Source organism: Cyprinodon variegatus, unplaced genomic scaffold, assembly GCF_000732505.1.
Source record: "Cyprinodon variegatus isolate N-32 unplaced genomic scaffold, C_variegatus-1.0 Scaffold58, whole genome shotgun sequence".
Taxonomy (NCBI): Eukaryota; Metazoa; Chordata; class Actinopteri; order Cyprinodontiformes; family Cyprinodontidae; genus Cyprinodon; species Cyprinodon variegatus.
Genome location: NW_015150511.1, coordinates 1 through 10,096, shown reverse-complemented (window position 1 = coordinate 10,096; position 10,096 = coordinate 1). Strand labels below are relative to the sequence as shown.

Below are 10,096 nucleotides of genomic sequence, written 5' to 3'. Positions count from 1 at the left end.
TGCTGAGAGCTGGAGATCTAGCTGCATTTTGCCTCCACATCAAGTGAGAAACAATGGATCAAAAAAAAGGATCTGGATCTGAAAAAGTCTACCTTTGTGTGATACTTTTGCAGTGATGGTTGAATTGTAAAGTGCCCTGAGATTACATGAGTTTTTTATTGGCGCTATATAAATAAACTGAATTGAATTGGTTCTGATGGGAAGGTTGGCTGAGCTATGTAGGTCCAAACAGCACCAGACATCCTGTACTGCGATCAGCTGTTTGGGGCCATTTGTCTCCAAACGATTCTTGGGATTTCTCTTTTCCTTTGCTGTAAAAAAAGCCAAAAGCATCGACGTATTTAAGCTTTGAAAACATTTTTCCTGAGTCAGGAAGTTCAGTGAATTAAACTTAACAATAAAAACGGTTCTAAGAGCATCAGAGGTTCAGACTCCAGGAATCCTCTCTCACTTCTCCTTCACATCACATCATAATGTCTCTAAGGAAAACTCCAAAGGAATAATCAATGTCTACGTTTTTTTTATTTTAAACACGTCAGCATTTTAAAACTACTTTAACCTTAAAGATTAAGATCAAATATCTGGGAGTAAACACTTTTACAGATCAGCCTGCTTATCAGAATCAGAAATACTTTAAGTAACTTTTGTTACACGTACCAGTTACATTTATAGAAATAAAACAACAAAATCAGACAAATTATATTTTCATTTGCCATTTTTAGTATTTCAAAACAATGTTTTTAAGAACTAATACCCCAGCACAACACTGAGCAATACGTTTTGAAACCTCTTTCAACATCAAAGCTGCCGAACCGGAAGAAGAAGAAACTGGTGTATTTTAGAAAGGGAATTAGCGCCATCTGCTGGTCAAACTTCAGAATACAAGCTAGTTCTATATTAGCTAGTTGCAGATTTAAAGTTTATGACAGGAAAATATACAGAAATAACTCTAAAGATGAAAACAAAGCTGCGTGTATTGTTTTTTTTTAAGTGACCTTTTTAATTAACTTGTTTAGGGATTAAAGTCTTTGTTAGCAACAGCTGAGTAGCTTCCTATATGTCTCCTCTGGAGTTTAGATGTTCAGTCTGTAAAAGTAGGTTCACCAAAGCTGTTTTCAAGGAAGAATTTATTTATTTAATTGGTTTTGGTGCAGCTTTGAGGTAATTTAAGAAACTGAGGACTGAAAGCCTTAAAAAAAATATTGGAGCTAAATTCATCCAATGTAGCTAAGTTTGACTGAAAATGTCCAATAAAGAAAATGTTAGTCCATCTTTAAGAGGAACAACTGGAACCAGAAACACAGAGAAAAGCAGCGTTTTATTCTGAACAGGACAGAAGTCAAAGCAGAGCTCCCCGCAGCACCGCGGCGCCACCTTTTAGCGCCTCAGTCGCAGGAAGAAGGCGTGCCGACACTCGCCGCTGTCAACGGGGTAATATTTGTCATAGAAGTCCAGGATGTACTCCTCGGCTTTGAAGCCAAACTTCTGGTAGAGCAGCATGGCGGGGTTACTGGCCGACACGTGCAGCGTCACGTCTTTCCCCATGCAAGTCTGGAAGACAGAAGCAGATGTTTCCACACGTTCTCAGAGCTCCGCCCCCCCAGACTCGTCGCACTGACAGGACTCACCTGGATTAAATGGTAGATCATGAAGGTCCCGATCCCAGCTTTCCTCCACTCAGGATGGACCAGCAGGAAAGAGATGTACGCCTCGTTGTATTTGACGTCTGGAACCATGAACCCAAAGCCAACCACCACCTTCTTGTAGAGCACCACCACGCTGAAGTCTGGGTACTGGAGGCACTCGGACAGGTCCACACCTGGAGGAACACGGCTGAGGTCAGACTCGGGGACGAGAGGGGAGGCTGCAGAGGGAGGTTGCGGGGCTTACCTGGCCAGAAGCTGTCATGGCACATGGCGTTGACGGATGGGATGTGGTTGGGACGGACGTAGCAGTAGTCGATGGGAGCGTCGGGTTCTGGGATCCAGTCTGGATCCTTCCTGTGAGGATATGCTCTAATCTCAGCCAGGAGGCGGAGCTTTAGAGGTTTGGACTCGAAATCCCTCCTGAGGAAGTAGAACAAACACAAAACAGGTGAGACGACCGTCACTCAGCGCCTCAGGTCCACTTCTGCGACTCGGACCTGATGAACGGTTTCAGGATCCGGGCCGTGTACGGACTCTTGATGTTCTGCTCCAAACTGCCCTCAGCTCCCATCAGGCGATGCCAAAAGGACACGGAGCGCTGCTGGACGCCGCGTCTACTCGACGCGTTTGTCTGCAGGAACAGAGACGGAACAGATCAGAGGAATCCAGAGAACCTCTGCGTCGAAACAACCAGGAGGTTTTGGTTCCCGCTACCTGGAAACGATCCAGAATCCGCTCCTCCTGGCTGCTGGTGCAGAACGTCCCTTTAACTCCAACCCCGACTCGTGAGTCCACCTCCTGAGTGCCGTAGACCCCCCCCACTAGGCTCAGGGTAGCACTGACTGCCCGGTCGATGTCAAACAGAGGCAGTCCTCTCTGCCGTTTGGCGTGGCGGATGAGCAGCTTCCTGTAGAGTCGTTTGGCCTGCGGCGTGACGGCCAGTGCCAGCTGGCAGGCATCCATCCGCCGCAGCAGCAGCCGCTCCTCATATAAGCTCAGGGGGGAGAAGCGGGGACCTTCTGGGGCGGCGACAGCATCAGATTTCTCAGGAACAGTCGTTCTTCGCCGCTCCACTACCCCGCCTCCTCCTCCTCCCCGGGAGGAAGAGGGCGGAGCCTCGCAGTCTGCAGACTCCTCACAGCGGCCCTCTTGGTCGTGGCCTTCGTCTTCCTCGCTATCAGCTTCCCGTTTGATGAAAGTCTGCGGTGGGCGGAGCTTCTTCCGGCTGACGTTGATGTTTGGCGGAGGGACGTACTCCATTCCCGGGTCAATCATCCCCTCCGTCTCCATCTCCTCATCATCTGCAGGTGGAGCCAGTGAACAGTGACATCAGCATTTTCTCGCGGCAGGACAAAAGCCAGCCGAGACGGATGAGGACTCACCGTGGAACAGCGCCTGAGGGGGCATGGCGTCTGGGATGAGGTCAGCCTCAGACAGCAGGCTGGGCGTGGCCGAGTGGGATGCAGGGGTTCCCGGACCAGAGAAGTCAGGCGACGGCGAAGGGGAGGGGCTGGTGAGAGGTGTACGGTCCGAGGAGCTGAGCGACGAGAAGTCGATGACCTCGCCTCTCTCCAGGACCAGATCGGGGCGCCGTCCGCCCCGACAGACTCCCATCTTGACGGGTGTGGAAGAGGCGCTGCGGTCCGTGTAGCCGCCCGCTGCTTCCTTCTGAGCTCGCCGTATGTCTTTGGCCTCCTGTGTGCGGGAGCGCTTCTCTTTCAGCTGCATGGCGCTCTCCACTGGGTTCCTGGCTCCGCGCTTCCTCAGGCCTTCCACCGTGATGATGGGATCCATGGGCGGCCTGGAGGCTGCTGGCCAAACGCAACACGTCAGAGGAGGGCAGAGCCGACTCACCCGCACGCTGCCGCTTCACAGAGCCTCACCTCTGATCTTCGTGCTGGTCTTGTCTCCATCCGGTCTCAGCGTGGGAGGCCGGTTCTGGACCAGTTTCCACCAGCCGGGTTCTCCGAACTCCTGCGCTCCGGAACGGAAGAAGGTGGGGCTTCCGACCGACAGGCAGCCGGCGACCGTGCTCCACCATGTGGACGTCTTCTTCCTGCGAATGGCCGATAAAATTATCATCCTCAGTGCCTCATACAGAACACGAACAGGACCGGTGTGGTTTAGCGCCCACTGGTGGCCAACGGATCAGAAGCGCTTCACCTGTTTCCCAGCAGGAAGTTCCAATGTCGACCGATGAAGGAGCAGATGTCCTCCTTCCACCTGAAGTATCCCTGCCGCCCCGTCCCCTCCAGAGACAGGTTGTACATGGCCAGCATCACCACCTGCACAGAGAAGACTGATTTCTACCTGCGGGACAGCAGGCCACGGACCAAAGGGGGCGGGGTCTTACCTGCTGCCAGGTGAGCCTCATCCTCTCAAAGCTCTCCTTCCCGTCCTCTGAGCAGCTGGAGCACAGAAATTTAAAGAAGTTGTCTCCTTTCAGGTAACTGGGCTGCTCACCGCGGAGCTGAGCTGAAACCGGCAGAGAACGGGGTCAGAACCAGGCGAGAACGCAGAGAGGGAACGACCCCATGCCGCGCTCCGATTGGCTCACCTGCTGGAATCCACTTGTGACAGCGGTCACAGTAGAAGGACATGTCCTCGCAGGCCCATCCTCCGTCCGTCTCTTCGCCCACGTCGCTCGTCAGGGAGTCTCCGCTCTGGTCATGCGATAGGTCCACAGAACCCTGGTCCTCCGACTCCACGATCAGCAGCGTCTCCCCCTCCACCTCTCCCTCCTCCAGGCCCTCTGAGGCCGACGTGCCCGCCGCCTCGTCCTCGGCCGCCGCCAGCTGCTCGCCGCTGCTGTCCATCAGCGAACCTCAGGCGGAAACCCCACCTGCAGAGGAGAGACGACCCGACAGCTGAGCTCTGTCCCTTCAAGCCTAATATGGACGCCCTTTCTGGACCAATAAGAATATTTTTGGTGATGTCAAGCAGACCAATAGAATCTCTCCGGAGGAAAGCCCGCCTCCACAAGAAGTGAAGAAAATGTGATCCGTAAAACTCAATTTGACAAAATCTAATAACTCTCAAACCTTATTTTTGATTTAGAGGATTTTTAGTTTTATTTCTAAAACTACATTTGCTCAGATTTCAATTTAGAAAACATATTTTTTAACAACAACGGAACTGAATTCCCTCCATATTCTGGGACGGGAGATCCAGCTGTGCTCTACCTTCCTCAGGTGTCCTGCGGCTGAAGCTCAGCCTCTCGCCGCTGCCTCTCCTCCTCCAGCTGTCGGGTCAGGACTTGTTGCTCCTCCAGCAGCCGCAGGTTCTCTCTCTTGCGCTGCAGCCGCTCCAGGTCCCTGACTACGCCCTCACGGAGGCGCTGTGGAGGAACCAGGAACCATTAAGACTCGGAGAACATTCAGATCCACTCACAGCTGAAAGTAGAATCTGTCAAACTGCTAATCTGGATCTCTGACCCTCTGGTTCTGGTTTCAATATCAGAACTCTGATCTGCTTCTGATCAGACTTCACAGGATTTGTTGTAACTCAGGGATGTTCCTCAGAGATCTATAATTGATCCAAAGTCGTTCTAAATTCACTGGCAGCGGGATATGCAACATGCAATAAAATATATCCCCAAGTTTACAAGAAAAAAATACGCTATAATAAAATTCAACATATCTTTTTGTCTTTTGTAGTTCAACAAGACTCAGAAATAGCTGCAAAACAGAGACAGTCAGACTAACAGGAAACACTTAAAATTAAAATATAAGAAACCTGCAAGAATTAAAGCAGAAATAATAAAAACCAGAGTATAAATGATTTTTGAAATATAAGGTTAAATATATAGACTTTGGCCGTCAATGACATATGGGACACATTTTTCTGCTTGTGAAGGAGGATAATAACTGGTGCAGCTTAAAGGGAAGCCATGCATGGATGGAAGTGAAGTTGTGTCCATACCAGGGATGCATGATATATTGATGCTGGCATCAGTACCGGCTGTTATTCATCATTTTTTATACATTAATGTTTTTGAGTCCTTTATAAATGATGCACTAGAGGCAAGCGTCTGTCTATAACTATAAATATCAGTGTATTGTGGTGCTCTTGTGTTCTCAACAATAGGAAAGCATTCAATAAATACATGTTTGAGCTCATTTTTGGAAAATAAACCCCCTTTTGAAAGTTTTCAGGGTGAGTAGCCACTATGCTTGGAGCGTCCTCACCAAGTTTTATCACAAAGTTACACTCTTGTCTAAATTCCATGTGTTCTGCTGATCAGGAAGCATTTTGATGTTTGATTGATAAAAGTTCTGACTGTCTCACCTGGATGTTGATGGACATCCTGAACCACAACATAAATCAGGCTAAAGTGGCTCTTAAATGGCATACACGACTTTAAGAAAAGAACCAGGACTTTTTTTTTTTCCATGCACAGGTCTAATCCTGGCTTGTAGAAATGCCCGGTACCATCCAACTACTACAGCAGGTGGACTGTAGAGCTGGAGAATTCAGACCATTCTGGTTCTGGTCCATAATGGTACCAAGTGTGACCCAGCTTAACAAGTTCTGAATCAGCCTCCACGGGCTGAATTTTTCCAACTTGAAATTTCCCAGTAGTAAAAACATTCAGACCCAGACTGAGCTATCCCAGATCCCCAGCCCACCACTACCGTGCTTTATATGGAGTGTTTGTTTTCTAAACATGGTTCTGTCCAATACAGTCATCCACATCAAGGCTAGTTTCATCTATCCAGACGGTTCTGACCCAGAAGAGGCTCTAGAACCCTGCAGCCATATTGTTTTTAACAGATCTTGGATTATGCTCCTCAGGGTCCAGTGACCTGAACCTTTTCACACGTGTTTCTCCTTCAGCTCACCTGAGTCAAATGACCCGGTTCTTAGCAGGTTTCTATAGAACCTGTAGCAGACTGAGGAGGAAATGCGGGTTTTTGTTTCAGGTGTGGAAGCAGAGACACATCTGAAAGCTTCAGGACATAGACTGGTCCTGGGTTTGACCTCTCCGGACACAAACCTCCCTCTGCCTGCCTGTCCGTACCGTCCGGTTGTGAGCCGCCTACCTCTCGGTCCCAGGCCTGTTTGAGGTGGACCCCAGCCACCGTGCTCAGAGTCAAAACCACAGAAACCGTCAGAACCACTTTGGAGGCTGTAGACATCCCGTTAGGTTACACGGCTGCGGTTAGCATAAAGCTAACTGTGATGCTACCTCTTCTTCCTCTGTCTTCTTCTACTGTTTTTATTGGCGCATGGCAACCAACTTTAGGGTGCATTTACCGCCACCTACCAGACTGGAGTGAGGTCATCAATGATGTCAGAGGGAAAGTATTATCTACATATTATCTATCAATCAATATCCATACAAACTCACATATAAATTAGTATGTGTGTATATGCACGTTCATACACACACTTATATTCTTACTTTAAATGCGATTAAATAATCCAGTTTTTTTTAATCAAATAAACTGATTTCAAGCATAATTTGATTTACTTCCTAAAAGGTTTATCATTGAAAATATAATTAAGTTAATAATATCTGATTTTAAGGCCTGTTTAGCTAATATATTTTCTTCTTTCCTAATAGCGGTTAGCTAATAGCTAAATGGTGTTTTACTGCCCCCCACTGGAGAGGATTTGAAATCCTCAGATATCAAACCGAAAAAAAATAAATGAATAAAAATTCCACATAACTTTTACTTTTCGAGTCTTTCTGAAATAAATGTTTAATTTTAATTAACATAAAAATATTTTAAAGTAACCTATTATTTTTTATCCTGATATCCTTTGTAATACCATAATACATGACGCCCAATCATATTAACTTTTCCAGTCATTTCCTTATTATAAATGTACCATTAAGTCCAATAAGCTCCAGTCAGAATCAAAACATTGTCTCTTCCCTTCTATTTCCTTATGTTCTCATTGTCTCCACAAATTTCCTTTAGATTTTAATCTTTAATTTTATTTCTGTTATTCTATATGTTATTAATTATCCTATAATTTTATTTTTTTATTTGTTTTGCTCTTCTTAGCTTGGCCACATCTACTTTTTCATTACCTGTAAACCCATCGTGCTGGAACCTATATAAAATAAACTACAGTCATATTGACTCCATATTTGTTTAAATAGCTTTTTTCCCCTCATATAAATAAATTGAGAAAATGAGCTCTAAATCTGACATAAGGCATTAGTTTAGCCTCAAAACACAAATGAAAATGATCAAAACATGGAGTAAAAAAAGCAAAGCTGGTGTGCGCGGGGGTCTGCCCATCCTGTAGAGTCGATCAATGCAATCAATCAGTTCCTGTCAGTAGGACTTCTGCTCCTCTCCTCATCAGCAAACTGCTCCAGGTCTCTCAGGTCTGAAGGCTGCCAATTCCAGTCTGTTTCAGCTCCTTCCAAAGATGGTCAATAGGATTTAGGTCAGGGCTCCTAGAGGCCACTTTAGAACAGTAATGTTTTCCTCTCAGATGTTCTTGGCTGTTTCTAGCTGTGGTTTTTAGGTCATTATGCTGTTGAACACTCAGGACATCCAAATGGAACAAACTGCAGCACATCTCTCTCTAGAATCCCTGATAGTCTGGAGATTTCATTGGACCCTGCAGAGATTCAGACGCACTGTGCCAGATGAAGCAAAGCAGCCCTGAGCATAACAGAGCCTCCTCCATGTTTAATAGTAGGAAACATTTTATTTTCTTGATGTGTTTCAGTTTCCTGCCTGTACACATAAAGCTGGTGTTAAAAGGTCAGTTTTTGACTAATCTTTCCATAGGATATTATCCCAGAAGCTTTGTGGATTCTTTTCCTATCAATGTTGTTCCTTGAGCTTGAAGTTCACCATTAATCCATTATCCGTCTCTTTGATTTGTTGTCAGTTTTCCTCCTGCAGCCACAGCCAGGGATGTTGGCTACAGTCCATGGATCTTTAATTCTTAAAATGTGCAGCTGTTGGCACAGGATCTTTAAGCTGCTTGGAGATGCTCTAATGCAGGCATCCCTAACCTCGGTCCTCGCTGTCCTGCAGGTTTTAGAGGTTTCCTTGCTCCAGCACAGTTGATTTTAATTGAAAGCTCATTAACAGGCTTTTAGTCTACTGCAATCATTATAATCAGCTGTGCTAGAGCAGGGAAACCTCTAAAACCTGCAGGACAGCGGCCCTCGAGGACCGAGGTTGGGGATGGCTGCTCTAAACTTTAATAGTCAGTACATTTTTTTTAATAAATGTATTTATCCTTTTTGATAGAAGTACAGAACAAATGCAAAAAAAGGACAAGAATTCCGCTGTAGGTACCAGATCTGATGGGGGCCCCGCCCCTTCTTATGACGTCAACATATGGCAAGTCCATTCGGACAAACTGTATTCACCCTGTATTGGAGTTTCAACATATAATTTCCTATATTTGCTTTTATTTTACATTTCATTGGCGATCTAAAGTAGCCAAAAGTAGAAAACAATCATTGTCAGTCTTGAAGGAAAGTCCTGCCTTCTAAGACAGACTGAGCTCTGCCATTTAACAAGGTGACACAAAAGTCTCTGTTTATTTTTACTTTTTATTAAGACCCGAGGGCAGGGAAGGAAAAATGGAACATCCTAAAAATGACGTTAGTAGAGATTTAAGACAAAGAAAACAACAGTTTTACGGTTTTTCATACAAATTCAAAAGTAGTGTATACCATGCCCTTGCAGTTACTTTGTTCACCAAAAAGATTTCTTTTCAGTTTTGTTATCGATCAGGTAAAACTTAATCGGTCAGTAGACACGCTAACGGATGCTGCATGATGTTATCGTTGCCTGGGCAACCACTATGTTTGAAATCATTTGGCATAACGTCACTGGCATGAGCAGGACCAGAACAGATCTGACCACCCGAGCAGATCTGGTACCTATATCGCCCCTTTCTCTTCTCCAAGTTAAAACACAGCACCCTCTGCTGGTGGAGAAGGTTCTCTGCATGGCTCACCATGTGGTAAATCGGCAGTAGACACTTCATGATGCTAGAGCTGTTTGGAGCTTCAACATGTTCCCCTTCCAAAGCTGGGATCAACTTCCAGCATCACTGGGTCGCTGTGAAAAACAGCTGGTAGCTCAGCACCTTCAGATCCTATTTACTCCCCTGAAGAATCTCTTATGGCCGAATGCTTTGGAGGCCAGAGATAAAATAGTGGAAACTAAAATAATGTTAAAAAAAGTTATCTTCCTCTCTTCTTCCTGTTAAAAGGGAGTTTTTCCTCTCCACTGTTGCTACAAGCATGCTTAGTGTGAGGGATTGCCTTGGAGTCAATGAGTCAATGCAATCAACTGGTTTTCCTTTAATAGAAAACTTTGAATCAATTTGCCTGGATGATCTGGTAAACTGTAAGGTGCCTAGAAATGAATTTTCACTATACAAATAAACTTCAGTTAAGTTCTTTAGAAAGCCCGGATAATCCTCCTGGTTCTGATCTATGCTGAACTATCTGGCCCATA

General features: G+C 45.9%; 2 protein-coding genes across 3 annotated transcripts; both read right to left on the bottom strand.

Moving 5' to 3' along the window:
* Positions 1-641: 641 nt before the first annotated feature.
* csrp2bp (CSRP2 binding protein) lies at positions 642-4,488 on the bottom strand. 2 transcript variants are annotated; one of them, XM_015371416.1, is made up of 10 exons: positions 4,204-4,488; positions 4,000-4,121; positions 3,810-3,931; positions 3,530-3,702; positions 3,029-3,457; positions 2,361-2,947; positions 2,144-2,277; positions 1,891-2,066; positions 1,629-1,819; positions 642-1,551 (listed from the first exon to the last, which is right to left on the bottom strand). In XM_015371416.1, exons 1-10 carry the CDS (start codon positions 4,460-4,462, stop codon positions 1,378-1,380), a joined length of 2,367 nt encoding a protein of 788 aa, XP_015226902.1. In that variant the 5' UTR covers positions 4,463-4,488; the 3' UTR covers positions 642-1,377. The 2 variants fall into 2 exon arrangements, with proteins under 2 accessions (XP_015226902.1, XP_015226903.1); XM_015371417.1 differs by having other exon boundaries at positions 3,029-3,454.
* On the bottom strand, positions 4,258-6,867 carry pet117 (PET117 homolog). The gene is made up of 3 exons (XM_015371418.1): positions 6,689-6,867; positions 4,829-4,983; positions 4,258-4,488 (listed from the first exon to the last, which is right to left on the bottom strand). Exons 1-2 carry the CDS (start codon positions 6,782-6,784, stop codon positions 4,834-4,836), a joined length of 246 nt encoding a protein of 81 aa, XP_015226904.1. The 5' UTR covers positions 6,785-6,867; the 3' UTR covers positions 4,258-4,488; positions 4,829-4,833.
* Between the last annotated feature and the right edge of the window lie 3,229 nt (positions 6,868-10,096).